General features: G+C 39.2%; 9 protein-coding genes and 1 non-coding gene across 10 annotated transcripts; 6 read left to right on the top strand and 4 right to left on the bottom strand.

Moving 5' to 3' along the window:
• Positions 1 to 244: 244 nt before the first annotated feature.
• On the top strand, positions 245 to 1,961 carry PHYBLDRAFT_68391 (hypothetical protein; the record flags this gene model as incomplete). The annotated part of the gene is made up of 6 exons (XM_018441944.1): positions 245 to 403; positions 908 to 1,004; positions 1,224 to 1,376; positions 1,449 to 1,565; positions 1,628 to 1,798; positions 1,870 to 1,961. 6 exons carry the CDS (start codon positions 245 to 247, stop codon positions 1,959 to 1,961), a joined length of 789 nt encoding a protein of 262 aa, XP_018296148.1.
• Positions 412 to 482, top strand: PHYBLDRAFT_t70. The gene has a single exon. It is a non-coding gene; the product is annotated as a tRNA-His (tRNA).
• A 553-nt stretch (positions 1,962 to 2,514) lies between the features above and the next one.
• Positions 2,515 to 3,054, top strand: PHYBLDRAFT_102181 (hypothetical protein; the record flags this gene model as incomplete). The annotated part of the gene is made up of 1 exon (XM_018427681.1): positions 2,515 to 3,054. A coding segment is annotated over one exon (540 nt), but the record flags the coding sequence as incomplete, so codon positions are not given.
• A 102-nt stretch (positions 3,055 to 3,156) lies between these two features.
• On the top strand, positions 3,157 to 4,368 carry PHYBLDRAFT_68393 (hypothetical protein; the record flags this gene model as incomplete). Its single annotated transcript, XM_018441945.1, has 1 exon — positions 3,157 to 4,368. One exon carries the CDS (start codon positions 3,157 to 3,159, stop codon positions 4,366 to 4,368), a length of 1,212 nt encoding a protein of 403 aa, XP_018296146.1.
• Positions 4,369 to 4,477: 109 nt separating this feature from the next.
• Positions 4,478 to 5,740, bottom strand: PHYBLDRAFT_141971 (hypothetical protein; the record flags this gene model as incomplete). The annotated part of the gene is made up of 4 exons (XM_018430712.1): positions 4,478 to 4,630; positions 4,714 to 4,926; positions 4,998 to 5,303; positions 5,369 to 5,740. 4 exons carry the CDS (start codon positions 5,738 to 5,740, stop codon positions 4,478 to 4,480), a joined length of 1,044 nt encoding a protein of 347 aa, XP_018296145.1.
• A 1,747-nt stretch (positions 5,741 to 7,487) lies between these two features.
• Positions 7,488 to 8,570, bottom strand: PHYBLDRAFT_164979 (hypothetical protein; the record flags this gene model as incomplete). The annotated part of the gene is made up of 1 exon (XM_018435125.1): positions 7,488 to 8,570. The coding sequence occupies one exon, from the start codon at positions 8,568 to 8,570 to the stop codon at positions 7,488 to 7,490; it is 1,083 nt and encodes a 360-aa protein (XP_018296144.1).
• Positions 8,571 to 11,095: 2,525 nt separating this feature from the next.
• PHYBLDRAFT_164978 (CCHC-type zinc finger transcription factor) lies at positions 11,096 to 12,490 on the bottom strand (the record flags this gene model as incomplete). Its single annotated transcript, XM_018435124.1, has 2 exons — positions 11,096 to 11,490; positions 11,635 to 12,490. The coding sequence occupies 2 exons, from the start codon at positions 12,488 to 12,490 to the stop codon at positions 11,096 to 11,098; spliced, it is 1,251 nt and encodes a 416-aa protein (XP_018296143.1).
• Positions 12,491 to 12,883: 393 nt separating this feature from the next.
• PHYBLDRAFT_164977 (hypothetical protein) lies at positions 12,884 to 14,993 on the bottom strand (the record flags this gene model as incomplete). Its single annotated transcript, XM_018435123.1, has 3 exons — positions 12,884 to 13,014; positions 13,835 to 14,095; positions 14,147 to 14,993. 3 exons carry the CDS (start codon positions 14,991 to 14,993, stop codon positions 12,884 to 12,886), a joined length of 1,239 nt encoding a protein of 412 aa, XP_018296142.1.
• Positions 14,994 to 16,910: 1,917 nt separating this feature from the next.
• PHYBLDRAFT_141966 (hypothetical protein) lies at positions 16,911 to 17,294 on the top strand (the record flags this gene model as incomplete). Its single annotated transcript, XM_018430711.1, has 1 exon — positions 16,911 to 17,294. The coding sequence occupies one exon, from the start codon at positions 16,911 to 16,913 to the stop codon at positions 17,292 to 17,294; it is 384 nt and encodes a 127-aa protein (XP_018296141.1).
• A 762-nt stretch (positions 17,295 to 18,056) lies between these two features.
• On the top strand, positions 18,057 to 20,109 carry PHYBLDRAFT_73606 (hypothetical protein; the record flags this gene model as incomplete). Its single annotated transcript, XM_018442886.1, has 4 exons — positions 18,057 to 18,210; positions 18,295 to 18,497; positions 19,279 to 19,451; positions 19,503 to 20,109. 4 exons carry the CDS (start codon positions 18,057 to 18,059, stop codon positions 20,107 to 20,109), a joined length of 1,137 nt encoding a protein of 378 aa, XP_018296140.1.
• Between the last annotated feature and the right edge of the window lie 2,840 nt (positions 20,110 to 22,949).

Here is a 22,949-nt window from a genome sequence, read left to right as displayed (position 1 = left end):
ATGATAATGACGGACAAAAATAAATGAGATCAAGGATAGAATGATGATTTTATTGATTGAAAAGGTTGTTCCTTTTATAAACAAAAATGTTTGGTTAAAATAATTTTTTGAGGGGGTGACAGGTGTTTCTGAGGTGACGATATTTAATTATAAGGAATGAGATTATATTGGGGGGTTTGGGTATAGGGGTATCAGGAGCAAGATTTCCCAAGAAACCTGGGGGACCACTCTTGTCCCTCGAGACATGTCACTCGGTCGACTCACAGTTGATGTCAATGCCCACGAGTCTGGTACCACCCATCACGGCTCACCGCCGGACCAAACCACCAAAGGAATCCACCGTCCGGTATTCCCCACCAGAAACTGGTTAAAGCTGGAGTTGTTTACAACACACGTGACAGCAGTATGAACGCCATGATAGTATAGTGGCAGTACGTCGCGTTGTGGCCGCGCTGACCCTGGTTCGATTCCAGGTCATGGCATTTAATTTTTTAAAATATTAATTTTTTGTGTTGTCGGACATTATTTTGATGAATCCGAGAAATCGGGATAATTGACCGCAGCAGTTCTGTATGTCAAAGATACCTCATAGATAACGAACCGCAGTAATGTCTTGTAAAGATTAACCACAGTAACATCTTTTGAGCATCAACTGCAGTAAAAGGACTTCTCTTGTAATTAAATAGCGTATAATAGTTTACTGCGGATAATGCGCAGTATTAGTTTAGAAAACTATATAAGACAATTCAATTCCTATCAATAAAAAAAACCTTTTATCCTCTCTTCGATTTTACATATACTCTCCGATCCCCAGTGGGTTTGACCTTTTGACTTTGCTATAGTAAAAGGAAGACCATCCCAGATCAGGAACGACAGTGTCATATTGTTGTCAGAGTTAACATTGTAGATAGAAATCCTTAAGTCAGGTATCCAATTGGTTATTCCTTTTAACATATGCCCTCAATCACTGCAAAAAAATGCCCAATTCCCATATGTGATGGGATGTAAAATTCGGTGAACAGAAAACCCAAATTTGTAGTGCAGGATTTTTTTTTGTAGAATAAGCATTGCAATTTTTTTAAAACGATTCTATTGGTCATAGAGCACCGAGTAGCATAAAAAAATACAATAATAAACTTAAATTGAATGAAATAAACTGTACCTGAATATATATTTATCTTCTTTACTATTTAAAAAATAACATTATTTTAATAATTATTAAGCAATGACACCAACCCGTAAATCAAACAAAACAAAAGAATGCAAATGTTCTGTTTGCAAGACAAGATTTGGAGGATCAGATACAGTGTCTGTACAGACATTTAATTTTCATAAAACAAAAGACAATGCTGGAATGAACATCTTTCGTAATAGATGTAGGGAATTTTCTTTTATGTTTTAATTATATTTATATTTATATTTTCGATGTAATAACATATGTAATGTAGTGATTATTAAGAGATCAGTCAAAACTACTGTAAGCTATGTTCCTGAAGTTATCAACAATAATGAACAGAACTTGGTGGCCATAGACAATGATTATGATATGGATTATGACTTTGATGGTAAAAATATATATTTTTATTTTTATTTTTATTTACTCTAACTTCTTTTATGGTTCCGGTAGAAATGGACACCAGTATAGAAGTAGACATGGAGACACAAGAGCCTATTCGAGTCTTACCTCTCTCAGAATCCGATGCTGTCTTTGGTTATGAGAATGAAGAGTTTAACTCTGATCTTGATTCTGACGGTTGCAAAGATGATTCCAGTGAGGATGACATGCTTGATAGTGAAGGTTTGCACACTTTCATAATGGATATTGGGTTCTGCTGTATAAAATAATAGAAATTATTTTTTTTAAAAAAGACAACTTTCCTGAATTCAACTCAGAATTGAGTTTCATCTATCAATTTTTTCATACAGGTCCTTGCACTCTTTGTATCCTTGTACGTTGTTGATGAAGGCGCCATTCTTCTCATTGCCATCACAAATAAAATACTCGAGCTTTTCAGAGATCCATTCCGTCTCCCAGTTAGCATCCCTGGTCTCAAAAGCATGGCAGGATTCAATACCTTTACAGACGGTATAAAGAAATATGTTTCTTGTAGCAAATGTCACTGCATATATGAGAACAATGAATCAACACCCTGCTTCTGTATCTTTAATAAATTTGGGAATAACTCAATGTGCAGTAATAGTTTGTTCAAGTTGGGAAATCAGTCGTCCATTCCAAAAAGAACATATGTGTATCACTCTGTTCAGAATTCGATCAAAGCTCTCTTTTCTCGGCCTGATTTTAAAACCCAAATCGACTCGTGGAACCATAGCCCGAAGGCTGAGAATACCATGTTTGATGTGTATAATGGCTTGATGTGGAAGGATTTGAAAGACACCAATGGAATTCTCTTTGTTCATGGCAACCACTCACTGATGTTGACCTTAAACATTGACTGGTTCCAGCCATTCAACGGTGGGACATATTCATGTGGTGCAATTTACCTGACTGTAAACAATCTTCCTCAAAGTGTAAGATTCAAGAAAGAAAATGTCATTCTTGTTGGGTTAATGTCAGGTCCAAAAGAAGCAAAAACATCCAAGATAAATTTGTACCTCAGACCTCTGGTTGACGAATTAGAAAAGTTGTACAAGGGAGTCAGAGTCCAGACATATCAATGCCCAAATGGTACCACCATCCACACTGCTCTGTTTATGGTTGCCTGCGACATCCCTGCTGCCCAAAAAGTGTGTGGATTCACGTCCCATACCAGTACAAACGCATGCCACAAATGTAATTGCCAATTCTCCCAATTAGCTGGAACGAGCTCTGTCAATTATTCTGGATTTGATTTCTCAAAGTGGCTCCTTCGCACTAAGAATGATAATTGTAAGGATGCTGAGGTCTGGAGGAATGCAACCACTGAAGCTGAGAGACATCGTCTTGAAGTTGAAAATGGTGTTTGCTGGTCCGAACTGCATCGTCTCCAGTACTTTGACGTTGTCCACTGCATGATCATTGATCCAATGCACAATCTCTTCTTAGGCACAGCCAAGAGGATGATGGAGAAATGAGTTGCAGATGGTCTAATTGACAATAAAAAACTCGTTGCCATGCAGAAAATCGTTGAAAACATGACATTGCCGCCTGATTACACCATGCTAAGATCAAAGATTTCAAAGGGATTTCCCTTTATAAAGGCAGACGAGTGGAAATCGTGGTGTCTGGTATACTCTCCAGTGGTTCTACAAGGCGTACTACCAAAGCAAAAGTTTGAGAATTGGATGTTTTTTGTGAATGCCTACCGTTTCCTTACCAAGCCAAATGTTTCTGAAGATGATGTACAGTCAGCACACATAGCACTTGAGAAGTTTGGTAAAGGTTGTGAAAGGCTGTATAGCAAGGATCTGTTATCTCCAAACATGCATCTCCATCTTCATCTTTGCAACACAATCAAGGACTTTGGGCCTGTTTATGGGTACTGGCTCTTTAGTTTTGAGCAATACAACAGCGTCCTAAAGAATATCAATACCAACAGAAGGAGCGGCTTTGAAATGACATACATGAAAACATTCATTGAAGATACCCGTAAAGGCGATTTTGTTCGCAATTTCTTGAAGACATCTGGTCCATTCAATTTCTCTGGTATCTTCAATAAATTGGTAACTGGTTATAGTCCTGCTGATTCTACAACTAGCACCGCCTTGTACAATTGGTTCTCTCTACCAGACTTTCTTGATGCTGCCAAAAATCCGAACTTGTCAATTTGTGGTAACAAACCTTTGCCGCCATCAGCGCTGCCCTTGCAAAAAAAAGCGTATGAGATGATGCCAAGACAGGAGTATGATTGTTTGGTAGGATATTACCAAGCTGTTTACAACGATCCCACCATCTCCAGTTGCAAAGACGTGATTCAAGATACAGCTTTTGTCAATGACTGGATCGAAACGCTCAAATCCGTCAACCTCCTTGGCCAGACATTCAAGGGAAGTAGAGGTACGAATGGAAGAGGATCATATATACAAGCAATGTTCATAGAAGGTCGAAACGGAGCAAAGTATGCGTATGTCGGAGAGATTCAGTACCTATTTGTTCATTCATTTAGTCCATTTGTTTCTACTCCACATCACAGAACACCCCAAAGTAGCCAACATACATTTGCTTATGTAAAATGGTACAAGGCTTCCAAGGAGACAAGTAGAAAAATTGCAGGTGTAGAAATATGGGATGTTGCATTTTCTTTGCCTGACTTTCAAAGCATCTTGCCAGTGCACCAAATTCTCCTTCCTGTTGCAATTGTTGACCATACAACATTACAAAATATCAGCAAAAAACTTATTGTTCCTTTGCCTAGAAAACTTTACTTTTAAAATATATAATTATCCCTTCTTTTCTTTCTAATAATATTATTCAATTTTTTTAATATGACAGTGAAAAAAAAAGAGAGCAAACTGTTTGTTTTTATTGGTTTTGAATTGCTCAGACAGGAAGGATCGCGGTCAGGTGACCGGGGACAGGAGTGACCGCAATGGTTTTTAGGTATCTGGGCATTCTTTGCTTTGATTGTGGTGTTGCAATCTTCTTGTCATTCTCTGCTGCCAAGAAATCAATGAACTGAATAAGCCTATTCAGCTATATATAATTAGTTAGTTTATTTCTGTACAGTCATCTTTTTATAGAAATATATTATAGTGTACACCTTTAAAAAAAATTACCTTAGCACTTCTCCAACTAGGACGAGCAACCTGCAAAACCCGCACACGGATTATAGGAGTGACGTCCTCATCTTCCGATTCACCATCAGACATCACACTCTTCTCGAGGAGATGCAAGTATGCCATCTCATCAGGGTTACCTGGCTTGTATCCCATCTTAGTGTCAATTGCTAGCCAATTGTTAATGTAGGTATCAACACGACGCAAGTGAATCTAGATATATTTTAAAATGATTAGAACAGAATGCAAAATATTTAATTTCTTTTTTTTGTTTGTAATTTTACCTCAATGCGATGGCTGTTGATACGATTATTGCGCCTTTTGGAAGACGCTTGCTCGGGGGTTGCATTGACAGCACGAAAACATGTCTTGTAATTGTTTTTTATTTTCTGCACTATCATATCCTCCCAGAACCCAGCTGTGCGAGGCTGGGCAATGATATACTGTCGGAGGTAATTAATCACCTCAACATTGTCAGGATGATCGATCCTCTCAGCTGTGTTCCATTGCCTGCGGCTTTTGTTTTCAGCAACAAGCTCAGGATCATTCGAACGGAAGTTTCTCACCCACATTCTCCCATTGATGAGATTCTATATGATTATTATTATTATTATTTAGGTAGTGTGTTAAAGCATGAAGTCAGAAAAAATCATACCAGAACAATTGCATGCATTTCGCCTTTGGTGTGTCTATTTGTAGACACATTGGCGGCAGTTACTCCCTGAGTTACAGAAGATGCAACAAGAGCTTGCTGGGCAATGGCTTGGTTGTGAGCATCGACCAGAAAACGAATTCCAGTGTTGGCTTCGACAGTAGGATCGTACATCATGTTGATGGCTGCCATAACCTGCGTTAGAGACTCGACAGTCATTCCAGGAGCCTCTACCCCACTTGGACCAGCTGCAAGTGGCGATACTCTTGGAGCAATCTCATGTTGCTCAATCCGGCCGGCAGCAACACGGCTAAGTGTTCCTCGGGCATTATGTTTGCCTTTGTGTCCTGATTTTCTAGTGGCATTGGAAGGCATGCTACAAATATTTACATATTTTTTAAAAAATAAATAAATATAAATAAATAAAGCATATATAGAAGAATATTATGAAATATTATTTTAATTATACAAACATACATGGTAAAGCACAGTAATAGTATGTGAGGTTTCTAATAAAATGTGAGGGAGGATATAATAATCTGGCAAATAGAAGTGGTATTTATATGTCCCAATACTTCTTGGGTGTACAGCAACAAAAGAAAAAATTATAGGGACACACGTTTTAAATTATAATAGACCCTAATAAATTCTGAGAACAGAATGAGCTTATTCACTACTCTTACAATTTGTTTTTTTATTTTTCTTTTTTTTATTTTCTTTTTTTTTGTTCTCTCTCTTTCTCTTATACTGTTTACTTTTGCTTCTTTTTCTACACTATGGTAAATACTTAATATTTTCTTTTTACTTTATTTTACATGATTATTAACACTAAAAAACTTCTATCGTCTTTATTATGTAGGGCTTCCTGCACGAGTTAACATAACACACTGGCTTACAAAGGTGAATAAGAAAGCAAACAACTTTTATTGCGTGATGCTAATCATCAGCTTATTAATCTTTAGATGCAAAACGATGATGATGACAACCATCAAAAGCTAATGATGGAAATAAACATGGTAAGCTTTAATAAAATATCTTCTAATCACTTATATTAACGTTACACTTTCTTCATTATCATTTTGAATTTATTAGATTTTCTCTATCTCTCTTTTGCACGCACGCATTAAAAGGATGCCAAAGAATCACTTTTTCTGGTAAGCAAGACTTTATAATTATTATTCTCTCATACTAATCATATTTTTTTCCCTTTCTATTAGGAATACTTGGAGTACACCAACAATTATATAAATGCTATCCATAGCAATATGATCCTCTATTTCCAAAGAATAAATCTGGTCTGTACACACATGTTTTGAAAATGACAAAATCGATTTTGATCATCCCAAGATTCTGCCCCTTCCCTTAATATTCAAAGAGGTATTGCAGTATTCCCATTTATTTATCCCAAAAGGTAAGAGATATTATTAATGATCAAAGTAGAATCGCAGTACCCAAAATCAAGAACCTAAAACCGAGAATGCAAAACAAAGACCCAATGTCAAATGTCTGGATCAAATGCCCAGACCAAATGCCAACTATCCAAGGCCAATTATTAGAGAACCTATTTTGAGATTTTTTTAATAAAATAAAATAAAAACCCATTTGTAAACTATTTCCCGAGAACTATTTTTAAATAAAAGTACAAGAAGTATATTTTTTGATCAATCAAATAATGAAATTCAAATTGTAAATGGAGTACCCGTCCAATAAGATTGATACTTGCCAGAAGATAGTTGAGCTATCATCAGAAGATTGTTGAAATATACACCTTCTTGAATGATTTTTTTGTTTGCAAGAAGCATTTTATTAGGCTTGGGGGGTCTGGTGATACTCAAAAGAAGATAATCAAAAGAGTGATCACAGCATTTGTTTGGAGGGTTTTCTAGCTTTTTCAATGTTTTTGGGGGGTTTTTGTTTTTGTTAATTATAATAAATATAAGTATGTTTTTTTAAAAGAGAGGATTGAGGTCTAATTCTTGGCAAATGCGGGTTAGGGTCTTGCGAGCCATACCAACAACAGCAGACAGAACAAATGGTGAATCGTCAAAAATGAAAGTCCAGTGGTGACGCCATATTGCAAGGAGGGTGCATCCAAAGACAGTAGAAGGGGGAATAGAAGAGTTTAAGGAAGAGGGAAAAGAGAAGAAGTGAAAAGCGTTGTGTAGTGCGGTTGGGGTAGGTATTGTGCCAAAGAATTCCAGCCACATGCCGATCCACACCGCGTTTTTGGGAGGACAAGTGAAGAAGAAGTGGTCTTGGGAGTCGGAGGAGAGAGAGCAAATAGAGCAGGTAGGAGAGAGAAAGGTGAGAGGAAGCAAAGAGTGAAGACGGGCTCGGCAAGAAATCTTGTTGTGTAGACCACGAAACCAAATGTTACGAGCCACCAGGGGAAGGGGGAAAGACCAAAATTTCCGCCAATAACGAGAGCCACGAGGGGATCGAAATAGCGGGCACGGACGAGATGGTGGGAGCACAGCCTGCGGAAAGTGCGTGTGGAAAGGCGTGTCCAAGTCTGAGAAGGTACGAGCGCATTAAAGAAAGGGAACAAGTCAATTGATGTGCCATCTTGAACGAGCAGAGACAGATATTGTTCGGTCAGTTCACGAGGAGAGCAACAAGCACAAACGATTATCAAATGTAATGTGAGAGTGTTGAGTTGAACTCGGCCAAGGAACTTATTAATAACATGAGAGCGTGGGTGGCTGCTGGTGATGGAGATAGACCGTAGCGACGCCAGGGCAGGGTCAAAGGTGTAGAGGTGGGAAACCAAAAGATCTTGCCAAGATGGAGGGAAGCGTGCTTGGGAAGCAGGGACAATGGTGACTGCTGAGAGAGGCAAAGCAAGGCAAGTAGTCGAATTTACCACAACATTATCAAAGTTGTGCGGCAGATGGTCAATGGCAGCAAAGGCTAAATGTAGAGGAGAGGTAAGATCCCGCCATCCAGAAGGACGCATACTTGGAAATAGAAGGGGAAATAGGGGAGAAAGAGATGGAAGTGAAGCCTGTAACAATCCGGACATCCAGCGTGGGACCAAACCAGGTGGGGACCAAGGAGCGCGGATGATAGGTTGAAGCCAACGAAGTTGTAGAGCGCTCTGCTGCGTCTTAGGATCGATGATACCAAGTCCACCTTGCATGCGTGGGAGGCAGAAAGTATCCAAAGAAATCGGGGGGAAGGTGCCACGTTGAAGGAAGCTACCCATGATGGACCTGATCTTCTGAAAGAAGGACATAGGTAGAGAGACCACACGCAAAACATGCCAAAGCTGAGAGAGTATGAGAGATGTTAGAACGGTGGCTTTACTCCGAAAGGAGAGACAGCGAGATGAGTGAAGATTGCAGCTGTCCTCAATCCTTTGGAGAAGAGATGAGCAGAACGAGTCCCGTTGAGCCTTGGAGTGAATCAACGGAAAGCCAAGATAATGGAGAGGTGCGGGCAAGGTGCGGTCATGCCAATCGGTAATGTAATGACGACGGAGGGTGGAGGTCCAATCGGGGAGAGGACTACCAGATAGTGAGAAAGCTTGCGTTTTGTGGAGGTTGATACGCGCATTGGACGCAGCGGAATAGGTGGTGAGATGTGTGTGGAGTCGAGCAAGGTGAGCCGGATCTGGGAGAAATACCAGAAGATTGTTGGCATAAGCTAGAAGTTTAATAGGAGGAATAGTAGCCACACTATCAGGGACAGAAGGTCGAAAACCGAGGAAGGATTGATCACTTATAACCCGTCGCAACAAAGGTTCAAAAGCCAAATTGAACAAGATGGGAGAGAGAGGGTTGCCTTGACGGAGGCCACGCAATTGTGTGAGAGGGCGAGATAGGAAGCCATTAACGTTGATCTGAATCTGTGTAGAGAAAAACAATTGGGTGATACAAGTTATTATAGATTTAGGAAAGCGAAAGTGATCGAGAACTTGGCGCAAGTATTCTGGGTGGACTCGGTCGTACACTTTCTCCTGATCAAGAAGAAGACCCACTCCAGTCAAGCTTTCCTGAAGTGCCTGAGCCATGACCATCTGGGTGAGCATCCCATTATCAGCAATAAATCGTCCTTGAACAAAGCCAGTTTGGTAGGGAGTGACAAGAGGAGTGGCAGCAGGGATCAAACAAGAGTTAAGAAGACGAGTGAAGACCTTAGCATCAGTGTTGATAAGTGTGATGGGTTGCCAATTCCGAAGGGAGGTAAGGTCGCCTTTTTTCGGGAGAAGACACACGCAGGTGGACATCCAAGTGGGGGGAAAGACACCATCCAACAAAGCTTCGTTATATACACGCGAGACAAGAGTGGAGCATTCGGGGTGGTCAAGTATGAGTCGCAGAATCTCGTATTGCAATCCGTCAGGACCAGGGCTACTGGCATTGGGGGATCGAGAGGCACCTTGACGAATAGTGTCGAGGGAAAATTTGCGAGTGAGGCAATGTTGAGTGAGATCAGTGAGGGCAAGATTGTCAGGAAGATTCTGGAGAAGATCGTCAACAGCAGCAGAAGTGATGGGCTCAGGAGAGTAGAGAGTCTCATAGAAGGCAGCAGCAGCCTCCGTCATGCTGTCAGACTCAGTGCAAAGATAGTCGGTAACAGGATGGCGTAGGCTGGTGATGAGTTTTTTGGACTGACGTGTAGCAATGGTGCGTTTAAGGAAACCGGCAGAGGTTTCACCCTGTTCGCACCATTGTCGGCCAGCCCGGAGAGCAAGAATTTCTACGCGTTCCAGTTGAACCTGTTGGAGCTTGCGTTCGATTACAGAAAGCTGAAAGTTCTGGGCGGGTTGATGGCAAAACCAAAGAATCAACTTATCACGCCGACTTTGAAGTTGTGCTTCTAGAGTAGACAGGGAAGGTGAGATTTGACGAGAGAAACGTTTAATGAATCTAGTCACTTCAGACTTGACTAAATCCCAGTTTGTCTGTGGGGAATTGGAGGCGGGGAGAGTGGGAACGAAGGTGTAAAGAAAGACAGAAAGTTCGTCCTGGAAGGAAGTGAGCTGAGCAAGGTGAGGGTTCGCCCGCCAAAGGCCTTTACCACTGGTCCGAGAAGAAGGAAGGGAGAGTACGACTGTGACCAGACAATGGTCAGACCACTGTGAGTGTATATATTCCACCGAGTGTGAGGTGGCACAAGAAGCAAGGTTGGAGGAGGCGAATATGTAGTCAATTGTGGAGGATGATGTCCCATGGTGAAAGGTAGGTTGAGGTACCTTGCTGGTGGGAGTCACACAGTCCACAAGGCGGTTGGTGAGAAATTGAAGCCATGGGCGAGGTAGAGTGCTATGGGCGGTGGTAGTAGTGAGTGAGTGATTGAGGTCGCCCAATAGAATCATATTAGTGGGTGACGCGGGTATCAAGAGAGGATTGTGAAGAAGAGAGGTGAGGAACGAATGTCGTTTGCGATAAGTAGCGGGAGCATAAATGACACAGATACGGAAAGAGTTGAACATAGACTGTGTGTGAGATATCGTAGCAGTGATACAGTGGCCGCATATACTAAACAATGGATCAGTAAGCATAATATCTTTTGAAAGGCATACAAGTCCACAATGAGGAGACCAAAGAGAAGAAGAAGATTGGAATTGCATAGTAAATGTGTCTTGAAGAGCAATAGAGTGGGCATGGGTTTCTTGAAGGGCGAGGAGATCAATTCCCTTCAAACGTAAGTGGCGTATAAATAATGAGTGTGTTTTGGGTCGTCCCACCTTGGGGAGGCCTCTGCAGTTCATAGTTCCAATGGTAATCATTGGTTAGATTTGGCCTCTGTGCCGAGGGCTTGACGGGTGAACCGGGGTGGAGGGGAGAGCGAAGAGTTACGAGAGGCAGTGTTCCTGCGTGTGGGGGACGTGGAAAGACTGCGTCTCATGTTGCGGTTGGGCGTATGTCGGGTAAGACGACGTACTCTTTCAGTTTCAGTAGCCTGAATAGCCTCCAGGAGAGCCTGCTCATCGGCAGCCTTCTCAGGCTCCTGTTGCAATTGGGCTTTGTCAGAATTTACCTGTTCTGGAAGGGCGTCAAGCATTGTGTCGTCTTCAGGATCTACAATATAGGCAGTGTTGTCGGATGGTGTTTCCTCTTCAGCATGGTTGACTACCTTGGCTTTGCGTTGTGGTTCAATTGGCAGAAGAGAAGATGAAGCTTTGTTAGCCGGATTGTGGATGGAATCCGCAGATGTACCAGTGGGGAGATTAGTTGTCAGGGGGCGGGGCAGCACAATGTGATCCTAGTGAGGAACATGGTTGAGGTGGCGAGAGCGTTTGTTAGTGGTTGCTGACCTATGACCAGGTTTGGAGACGTGGGGACAGTTAGCTTGCAAATGGCCAGGCTTGTTGCAGCTGTGACAGGTGCGTGTTTCTGAAGAGCGTGCAGGATAGGCATCAATGTCGTGGCCCATTTGTTTGCAGTATTTGCAATGGGAGCCCATATGTGCCCATTCTCCAAGGATGGCAGTGTTGTCGTTGTAAGAAATCTCGTAGGCAAGCTTGGCGACTTGCTGAGCTGGTGGGTCGGGTCGTTCAAGGAGGACACTGCCAGTGCCATCGAAAAAGGTATAACTCTCGTGGACCACAATTTCGCGTACAATTCCGAAAGGGGCAAGGCACCGTTGAAGTCCAGTTACTAAATCAGTATAACGAACACCAGGGAGTCGAGACAATGTTACCCGATATACCTTGCGACCAGGAGCAACGGCAATACAGGCTGGGAAGTGTTGATCAGAAACAAAAATAGGATGCACGCACGCAATAGCACAGGAAGCAGCGTCGAGGAATTGGACCTCGAGAGCAGTAGGAGCAGAACGACTGGGAAGAGTAACTTTTACGATAGAGTCTGCAAAAGCAGAGCTTTTCAGGGCATGCCAGAAGGCATTGTGGAGAGGAGAAGTGGGAAGAGGAGCGTTATAACAAACAGTGTGGGGTGCAGTGCCAGCACGCCAGATGCGTGGTAACCCATCAATGGAATCGCCATATATGATACGAGGTTGGTGAGGAAGAAGAGCAGTAGGTGCGAGAGTAGCAGCGACCAAGTACGTGCGTTGTGAGGTGGTGGGGCTGGATGGGGTGGTGGAGTGAGGTGAGGGTGAGCCGAAAGTTGAGGGGGGGTCCCCAAGTGGATCCGGTGGAGTAATGGGAAGAGCCATGACCTTCTTGAATGAGTCCAAAACAAGAATAAATAGGCAATACACAAAATAAATGTAACATTTTACTAGAAAAAAAAACTCAGAATTCAATTAAGGTTTCGGATATAATGAGATATAACAGAACTCTATGACCACGCACAGACCCATTCTATCCATAGAATCTAGGTGTTTAATATTTAGTAGCTAGTTTTCCTATCATTCTGAGAATTGTTGTATAATATTTGGAATGTATTTCAAAAATCACACAGAATTTTACATCCTATCACGTATGGGAATTGGGCATTTTTTGCAGTGAATATTATACCAATTGGTTCCCCTTTTTGTTAATTAAGACATACTGGTTTTATCCATTCAATTGGCACCCATTTCCATCTAATTAGCATCCGTTTCCATCTAATTAGAACCCATTGACATCTGATTGGCTTCTATAGAAATTGAATTTGCTCCCATTGCCATCTGAATTTGCTCCCCCCTTTTACTATTGGCGGAAGGGTACATGGCACTCAAATTTTTTATCCTTATGCCTTACAATTTTTTTATATAACCATAGTATTTTTTTTGTAAACGTCGTACTTTTTTTTGTAAATGTCATACTTTTTTTTGTAAACGTCATACTTTTTTTTTGTAAATGTCGTATTTTTTATATAACCATAGTATTTTTTTTTGTAAATGTTGTATTTTTTTGGCATAAAACATGGATATTTTTATTAGGCATAATTAGTTGATAGAGAAATAGAACACATAATAATAAGTAAGATATAATGAAATACAAAGTAATAAAAAAAGAAAAGCATAAAGCAGTAAAACAAATAAAAAAAGAGAGACATAAAGCAGTAAAAAAAATAAGGAAAAGAGGGACATAAAGTGATAAAAAAAAATAAGAAAAAGAAGGACATAAAGTAGTAAAAAATAAAAATAAAATAAAAAAAGACATAAAGTGTAAAGAGCTTAAATAGATATAAAAGACATACTTAAAGCTTTTGCTCTCTGTTCAAACAGCAGGAAAGAATGAAATGGCATGGTTAATCCAACCCAAACAGTCCGAAAGGGTGACAGTCTCAGCTGATTCTGTAATCCTTAAGATGAGCCCATCTGACTCTGTAATCTCTTCTCTGCAGACACCAAACTTGATCTTGGACCACATTTCCTCAATTGGATTCAGGAAAGGTGAATACACAGGAAGATATGCACACTTGTACCCACGGGAAGAAATAAAGTCTTTCACCTCATCGGCCTTATGGATAGGAGCATTATCCATGATGAGATAACGTCCTTGTATACTCTGGCTGTCCAGAACGTCCATTGTATGACTAAAAAAGTTGAGGTAATGCTGGGTCCTGGTACCAATTCGGCCATTCACCTCAACGTTGGTGTAGATGTCCAACTTTCTCTTCTTCTTTGTTGTGACTGCAGTGGGTTTCTTCAACAAGAGACTGACAATCCCTCTCTCGCACATTGCACCAAGGATGGTGATGGACACACCTCTCTGCGTCAGGACAGTTGTCTTAGCTGGGGTGCCACTGATGGAACGGCCAAAAGTTCTCTTGATGTGCATGTTGAAGCCTGCTTCATCGATGAACACACAGTTTGACAGATAGTTGAAATCTGCAAGTTGTTGTCACTCCAAAATGCGGTCTCGTCTCATCTCAATTGTACTGACGTCGTCTCTCTTCTCAGGCAGCTTCTCCAACTTCTTCATTGTCAGGGCACACTTCTTCACCAAGTGCTTCTGGATTGCTGATTTGGTAATCTGCAGCCCAGAGAACTCTTCCATGACAGCTATCCTTGCTTGTTCCAAGGTAGCATCTGATTTATTTTCGAAAAACTTCAAAAAAAAAGCAGAGTGCGCCTGGAACAACTTTTGGTTGCCATGTTTTCGTTCTTTAGGTGCAGAAACCTCCTCAACCTCCATCGTCTCCAGCCCATTGGACTCATCAGTCTCCACTGTGGCAGCATCAAAATCGGCCTGGATCTTCTCTCTGGCCAGCCTGACATAGTTCTGGGCTGTCCGGACATTGATCCCCGTTTCCCTGGCAGCAGCAGCAGCAGTCTCATTTTCTGAGAAAACCAAGGAGAAGAGCTTGTTCACCTGGTTTTGGTTGTACTTTCGGTACAAACCTTGACCTATGCTTTCTGCAGTGGGAACAGAATCAGGGCCAACCTTCTCCGGCAGATTCGTCTTTGGCTTCTGTGCAACAATGATTTTGGTGGTGGCCTCGTTGACTTCAGTTGGCAAAAAACTTCTGAGACTTAAGAGGTTCATGACTGCTGAGTTTCCGGCCGAGGTACGGGTCCATTCCATATTGGCATGGTTGACAAAGACATCTGTCACATATCGGAGTACAACTTCTCCATGCATTTTGTCGACAATCTCTTGGTTGAAATCGCACAAGGGGTCGAAAGCAATTCCAGAAAACTGGGTTTGGTCTGCAGAACGGCTGTGACTGACCATTTCACAGTGCTTGTCCATAACAAATTCAAGGGAGTTGTTGGAAGTAGGCATTTTTTTTGACAATAAAAAGGGTGTTAAAATTGAGGAAGAAAGATAACTGAGAAACTTTTATTAAGACACTGGGGTATATATACCAAAAAAAATATTTTAATAACTTAAACGTTTCTACCAAGGTATAGTCTTGTCCTGTTGTCTTAATATATTTGGATAAAGAACGTGTTGAAGAATAATGAATGTTTACATATTAAGCTTCTTCACACTTTTAAGAACATTTATTTTATTAGCCAATTTACAGTGCTACCAGAGCCTTTATGGTGTCCTGTCCTCTGTCTCGAAGGAAGGGGTGGGATTTCTTCTCATGGGTTTGCCCAACCAAAAAAAAATAAAAAAAAATAAAAAAAAAATAAAAAAAGAAAGTTTTTTTTTGTATAGAGCCAAGGAAAAGCTCGAAATTCAGTTATTGAGATTTTCAGTTTTTCAGTTATTGAGACTTTCAGTTTTTCAGAAATTATTTGCGAAAAAATGGTTATGTATATTATAAAAATTTATGAATAAAAATGCTAGTTATACTATTTGGAGAATTATTTTTAAAATTGCTATTACATTTTTCTTTTTTTAATTTCTCTTTTTTTTATTTCTTTTTTTTTATTTCTTTTTTTTATTTCTTTTTTTTATTTTTTTATTTTTTTTTTTTTATTATTTTATTTCTTTTTTTTTTTTTTTTATTCTTTCATCTCTTTTTTTTTCATTCTTTTTTTATTTCTTTTTTTTGTCATGAGCTTGTGCTATTTTTTGTTACTGTTTTTGTGTGTGTAATATTTGGTTTTTTTTTTGGTATTTTGTATCATGAGGGTTTCCAAAATTGAGATTGGGTAGTATTGTGGGCAAAGTATAATTCTTGGAACACTTTCAGTTATTTAACAGATTGTTGGACATTTACTTGTTTCGAGGGCAGATTACAAAGAGTTGTTGAGTTTGATATTAAGAAGATCAGGATTCTGACATTGTAAAATGATTAGAGCAGATGCTGAATAAATATAGCATTTTTGGATTCTTTTTTGTAATGGTATCAGATGCTTGTGTAGGACCAGGTTCATAAGAAATACAATTGCTGTGGTAGTCAATCAGATTACTGGATATTTGAGATAAAAATTGGCAAGTTTTTGTATGGTTGGTAGAGTGAATTCTACTGTTGGATTTCGAAAAAATATAGTTGGTGAAATGCACTTAAAAGCATTATGAATATGTGTAGACTGGTTCCTATCATACAGGTAGATGTTTGATCTTATAGTTTCTTTGTAGGTGGAGGGTTGAATTGTCACGTTTTCTTTTCAGATTTATAGCTTTTGTTCAAAATACTATAGATTATTTAGAGATTAATATTAATGACTCCGAGGTATAGGCTTTATTTACATACAGAAACATAATGTGATCTGGAAATAATAAAAAAATCTATGAGATGTAGAGCTTTAAGCAGTGTTTTAATTGTCAGAGTAATATTTAGTTGTTGAAGTGAGCATGAGAATGAGATTTATTGCTGATTTAAGAAGAGAAATAAAGAGTTTTGGTATATAAACACCAAATAGAAAGAGAGAGAATTATGATATCTCTTTTAAAAAAGAATGTTTATAATAAATTTATGGCTGCAAGTAATATATTGTCCTATTTATTTTTTATCTCCTTGAGTTCAATTTGTACTACTTTATTTAGTGGACCTTGGAATATTATTTTTTGATATAAAAAGCTGAAAATATAATGACTAATACTATTTAACAATAACTTAATCTTCTTTACATCTATTCTTGCTGCTTCAACTTGTGTTCTGATTTTTATCTTGCATCTTAAGTAATTACTATTTCATTATAACTACTATATACTAGATATAACTGTATTTATATAAAATATGTCATTTTAACATATCTTTCTATTTCTTTATTTTTTCATCTTTTATTATCAGAAAATCCTAAAATGTTACACGAGAAATTTGAAGAATATAACAGTGCCTTTGAAAAAATCATGGAAGAACTTGAAGAGCCTGAAAAGCCTGAAGATCCAAAAAGTTCTGCCCCGTCAACAACAGACGAAACCCCCAAAAAAAGTAGAGGGCAATATCAAAAGCATACGGATAAAGATATAAAAAAGCTTCTTTATCTCTACTTCATAAGGGGATTAACTATCGAAAAAGCCAGCAAGATAGTAAATATGAAACAAACAACTGCTGGTGGCTATATTTTGAACTGGAGAAAGTCTCCAGTCGTTTTTTTCATTAAAAACAACAAGGAGGCTACAAGTGACGAAAAAATCAATCTTTTATTCAAAACTTACTCTGCAATAAAGAAAGAATACAAATAATATCATTGCATTTTCAATTTTAACATAATTATTATAATGAAATACTTGCTTTATTATCTTATAACTGTAGTAAGGTATTTAACTTCAACAAAGTAATCTGGAGAAAAGTTTGCATATTCTGTTAGTTCTCTCTATAGATATTTTCTATGACGTATCTTTGTAGAAAGATCTACATATATTGAAGTGCTATTACATTAGGCGTTTGGTACTTATATAAAAAAATATGGCAGTTATATAAAAAAAATACAACGTTTACAAAAAAAAATACTATCTATATATCTAAAATCAATCAAAAAGCAGCATCACGTGATATACGAATTTGCCTGTAAAACATCTATTCACATCTAAAATCTAGCACTTTTACTGTAATATGCGAGAAGTCACACAATAAGATAATAAGATAGAATGAAATATGAAGATAAAGATAATGTTTATTTGTGATAATATTTGTGATATTTATATTAATTTATAAGATGCCACAGTATCCTAGATTCTAGCTAAGTCCTTTTGCTGCGGTATCTTGCTGAGCAATGGTTGTCTTCTTCTTCTTGGCCTTGCTCACCCAACTACTGCAGTTGGAGTAGTTGTTCCTGATTGGGTAGGATTGGAACTGAGTGCCAATTCCAATCTGCTCCTGACATTACTATGTCACATTATATACCGAGGTATTAACCCCTTGAATTTATTTTACAAACTATTGCCAAAAAACTTATATAACTATCAAACCAAACTCTAACTTTGAAAAAAAAACCGAAAAATAAAATGTCATCTACTCAACGTCATTGTGCTGCTTGCCATATGCTTGGACATAGCAGAAGTACTCATAAGCAATGTCTCATGAACCCAAAGAACATTTCTCTCCACATTCCTCAAAAGAGAACTAATGTAGATGAATATCCTGCAGAAAGTAGCCAAAGTAACTATTTATTTATACACTTATGTGTATTACTGCAAGTATTATATATATATTTTAATAATAAATGTGTTTATAAAAAAATAGCTACTGCCTTGAGAATAAGAAGTGAGCCTGTCCAAGACCAAAATTTGGACATAGAAACATTGACTTTTATTTCAGTTTCTGAGTTGACTGAATTTCCACTCGCAAATGAGACTATTACTGAAGTTCTTGAAGCAGTCATGGAAGAAGAGATTGAGGAGACTTCATCCGATGAAGAAGTGACTGGAAGAGAAGAAGAAGTCGAGGTCACTTCATCTGACGAAGAAGTGACTGGAAGAGAAGAAGAAGTCGAGAAGATTTCAACTGTGAATAGAGGATCAATTTTACCCCATTGTCCTCACTGTAACGGAACTGATCATCGCCAAATTACAAGCAGATTTTGTCCAAACAATAACAGTAGCAGAGCAAGAGGATCTAGAAATCGAGGCAGAGGCTTGAATAATATTGCCCGACTTCCAGCTATTTCAGAACCAGCAGTTGATAACAGGGGATATATGGATATCGAGTGTCGATTTTGTGGGGCAATGATGTGGGCACATGAAAAAAAACAGTCGTTCTTCTTTAAGAAGCCCCACGTTCTCTATGTGTTGTAACAAAGGAAAACATGTTCTCCCCCAAATTGAGCCAACACCTACAGGAATTGCTGAGCTTTTGAACTATAGAACACGTGATGGAAAGAAGTTTCTTGAAAACATTCGAAGCTATAATAGTACAATGAGCTTTACTTCTTTGGGAGCTAAAATTGATACCTCTGTTGGCAACAATATCAATGGGGCATACAACTTCCGGATTCATGGAACAATTTGTCATAGAATTGGATCTATTTTGCCAGTGACAGAATCTGATATCGCTCACCCAAAATTCGCTCAGATCTATATTTATGATAGTGCTGCTCAGATAGATCAAAGACAGTACCATTCCCCACAATTGGAGAGAAGTGTTTTGGAGAAGATTCAGTCCATTCTTATGGAAACAAATCCATTTGTACATCTCTTCAGAACAATGGATCAAATTTCTTGGGAAAAGGGACAATCTATAGATCTCACTTTGCGTTTAGTAGCTGAGGGGCCTCGAGATCAAAGACGGTACAATGCTCCAACTGCAAGTGAAATAGCAGTTCTTAGTATGAATAATGAAGAGAGTACTTCAAGAGACATTGTGCTGCACACCAGAGCCAACTTCCAACAGAGCATCAATGAGTACCACTGATCTTATGATGCTTTACACTATGTGCTGCTCTTTCCACATAGTGAAGATGGTTGGACCATTGATGCCAGCTCATTGTCAGGAGAGCATGTCACAGTAATGCAATGGTACTCAAACTGTTTGATGTATCGACACAACACACAGCACCTCCTCCATCTTTTTGGCCGTCTCTTTCAACAATATATTGTTGATATGTATGCCAAAGTTGAGCACAATTGGCTGCACTTCATCACCAGCAATCAAAATCGTCTCCATGTAGATCTTTATAGTGGAATTCAGGATGCTGTTATCCATAACGATTGTAATCTTGCAAATCTTGGAAAGAGAGTTATTCTTCCATCTTCTTTTATTGGTAGCCCCCGGTATATGGCTCAACTTTATCAAGATTCAATGAGTATTGTGCGTCGTTTTGGCAAGTCTGATTTGTTCATAACTTTCACTTGCAATTCAAAGTGGCCAGAAATCACAAATTCTCTGTTGGCTGGGCAAAAAGCTAATGACAGACCAGATCTTTGTTCTCGGGTTTTCAATATGAAGCTCAAAGAGCTCATGATTGACCTTACAAAAAAAATATTCTGGGGAAAGTTTTGGCCTTTATATATGTCATTGAATTTCAAAAGCGCGGACTTCCTCATGCCCACATTCATTTGATTTTGCGACCACAAGATAAACCAAAAACAATAAATGATTTTGACAGAATAGTTTCGGCTGAAATCCCAGATCCTGAAACTGAGCCATTGGCATATGAAACAGTAAAAAAATGCATGATGCATGGCCCATGCGGAAAGAAATATCCAAAAGCACCATGCATGAAGAATGGGATCTGTTCAAAGAATTATCCTAAAAAGCTTTGCAATGAGACTAGCAATGGTGGAAACAGATATCCTATTTATCAATGCAGTCGAAATGGAAGAGTTATTAGAAGAGGGCCAAAGATCATAGATAATAAATGGGTTGTTCCACACAATAGATACATATATGCAAAATACAATGCTCATATAAATGTTGAGATTAGCACCTCTGTTTCTGCCATAAAATACCTCTACAAATATGTATATATAGGACATGACCGTGCAATGGCCCGTGTGCAGCCTACACCCACCAATTCTGCTCCACAACAACAACAAGAGCATGTAAATGAAGTTAATGAGTTTCTTGATGCTCGGTATGTCTCCGCTTCTGAAGCATGCTGGAGAATATTTTCTTTCAAGCTTCATCAAGAGTATCCCAGCCATCAACGACTTTTAATCCATCTGGAAAATGCCCAACCTGTATATTATAATCCATCTTCTAACCCAAAGGATGTTGCAAATTCCAGAAAAAACACTACTTTAATGAGATATTTCCACTATAATGCTACACACCCATCATCTGAAAAACTTCTTTACGTTGACTTTCCTTCTCTTTATGTATGGAATACAAAAGAACGAAAATGGACAGCACGTAAGAGATTTGATAAAGGAATGATTGGCAGAGTTTACACAGTGTCTCCAAGAGATATTGAAAAATATTTGTTACGATTACTGCTGCATAATGTTAAAGGGGCCAAAAGCTTTGAAGACATACGTACAGTAGAAGGATGTGTGTATGAAACAAACCAAGCTGCATGTCGTGCTCTGAGATTACTTTTGAATGATGATGAGTGGAGTAACTGTATGGAAGAGACAGCAGCTCATCAGATCCCATTTTCTTTACGAAGACTCTTTGCTATTCTTTTGATTTTCTGTGCAGTATCAGATCCTTTCTCTTTGTGGCTTGCTCATCGCGATTCTATGATTGAAGATTATCTTCATTTGGCAAGAGAAAGTAGTGGAATTCCTGCGTTAGCCCCACACAAGATATGTTTGACAGATGTTTATGGGATATCGAAAGTCATCTATCTGCCAACTCTATGTCTCTCATGTTGTTCACTGGATTTGTTCTTCCACCAATGCCTGACATCCAGCACTTTAGCCCAAATGGGCAAGATGTTCAAGCCATCATACAAGGACAAGAAGATTTATGCGATCAAGCCCAGCTTTTGCCAGATCCAGATACATTGACATTCAATAATTCACAAAGACGTGTCTATACAACAGTATTAAGTGCAATTGAAGAAAACGTGGGAGCCTCAAGATTGTACTTTGTTGATGGTCCAGGTGGGACGGGAAAGACATTTGTCTTTAATGCCTTGCTTCAAAAAACTCGCCAACAAAAAAAATTGCTCTTGCAGTAGCAACAAGTGGAATTGCTGCATTGCTGTTAGACAGTAGGCGTACAGGACATTCCAGGTTTAAGATTCCAGTGCAAGTTGATCTTAACTCCTTATGCTCCATCAATGCAAACTTGCAAACGGCACAACTTATTAGAAGATCGGAATTGGTTATCTGGGACGAAGCTTCTATGATTAGTAAAGATGTTTTTAATACTGTAAGCAGATCCATGCAAGATATAATGAAGGCTGTCGATCCATTGCTTGAAAACGTTCCATTTGGAGGGAAGTTGTTTATCTTTGGAGACAATTTTTGGCAGGTCCTTCCTGTTATACCCAAGGCAACAAGAGCTCAGGTTGTAAGCCAATGTATCAAGAAAGCATCTGCATGGAGAAATGTAAAAACCTTGTGGCTTACAACAAACATGCGAATTGCCCAAGCAAATAATGAACAAGAAACATTAGAGCTTAGGGAATTTGGAGCATTTCTCTTGCAAGTTGGTAGTGGTTCTGCCCACACAACAGGCGGTGATGACACCATCCCAATTCCGCCCCATATGTTACTTTCTGGATGTAATCCTGCTGATCTGGCCAAAGCAGTTTTCCATGATCTCTCCTCTAATGCAGCCAACCCTCATTTCCTCATGGGCCGTGCTTTGCTTACTCCTAAGAATAAAGATGTCAAGAAACTCAATGATATTCTTCTGAGCCAGTTTCCTGGAGAGGCACGAGAGTTTAAGAGCGTCGACCAGGGAATTGATGAAGATGGTCAGTTGACATATCCAGTTGAGCTACTAAATACCATTGATCCTAGATCCCTACCACCTCACTCACTGTCCTTAAAAAAAGGATGTCCTATCATGCTTCTTCGCAATCTTGACCCAAAAAACGGTCTCTGTAATGGTACACGCCTGATTTGCAACTCTTTTGGAACATCTGTCATCAGAGCAACAATTGTGACTGGATCAAATGCTGGGCAAGTATCTCTTATTCCAAGAATAAAGCTTAATCCATCTGAATCAAATGGTGAAATTGAATTCCAGCGGTTCCAATTTCCAGTTCGTCTTGCATTCGCAATGACAATAAACAAGTCACAAGGTCAAACTCTTGAGAGTGTTGGATTATATCTCCCTGCCCCAGTATTCTCCCATGGCCAGCTGTATGTTGCTCTATCCTGGGTCAGAAAACCTTCTACAATCAAGATAATGCTTGATACACCAGCAAATTCCAATGAAACGGCAAATACTGTATTTACAGACAATGTTGTATTTAAGGAAGTCTTTGACATTTAGTAAAAAAT

Source organism: Phycomyces blakesleeanus (genome assembly GCF_001638985.1).
Source record: "Phycomyces blakesleeanus NRRL 1555(-) unplaced genomic scaffold PHYBLscaffold_4, whole genome shotgun sequence".
NCBI classification, from domain to species: Eukaryota; Fungi; Mucoromycota; class Mucoromycetes; order Mucorales; family Phycomycetaceae; genus Phycomyces; species Phycomyces blakesleeanus.
The sequence above is the reverse complement of the archived record's forward strand: the minus strand, read 5'-3'. Positions and strand labels throughout refer to the sequence as shown.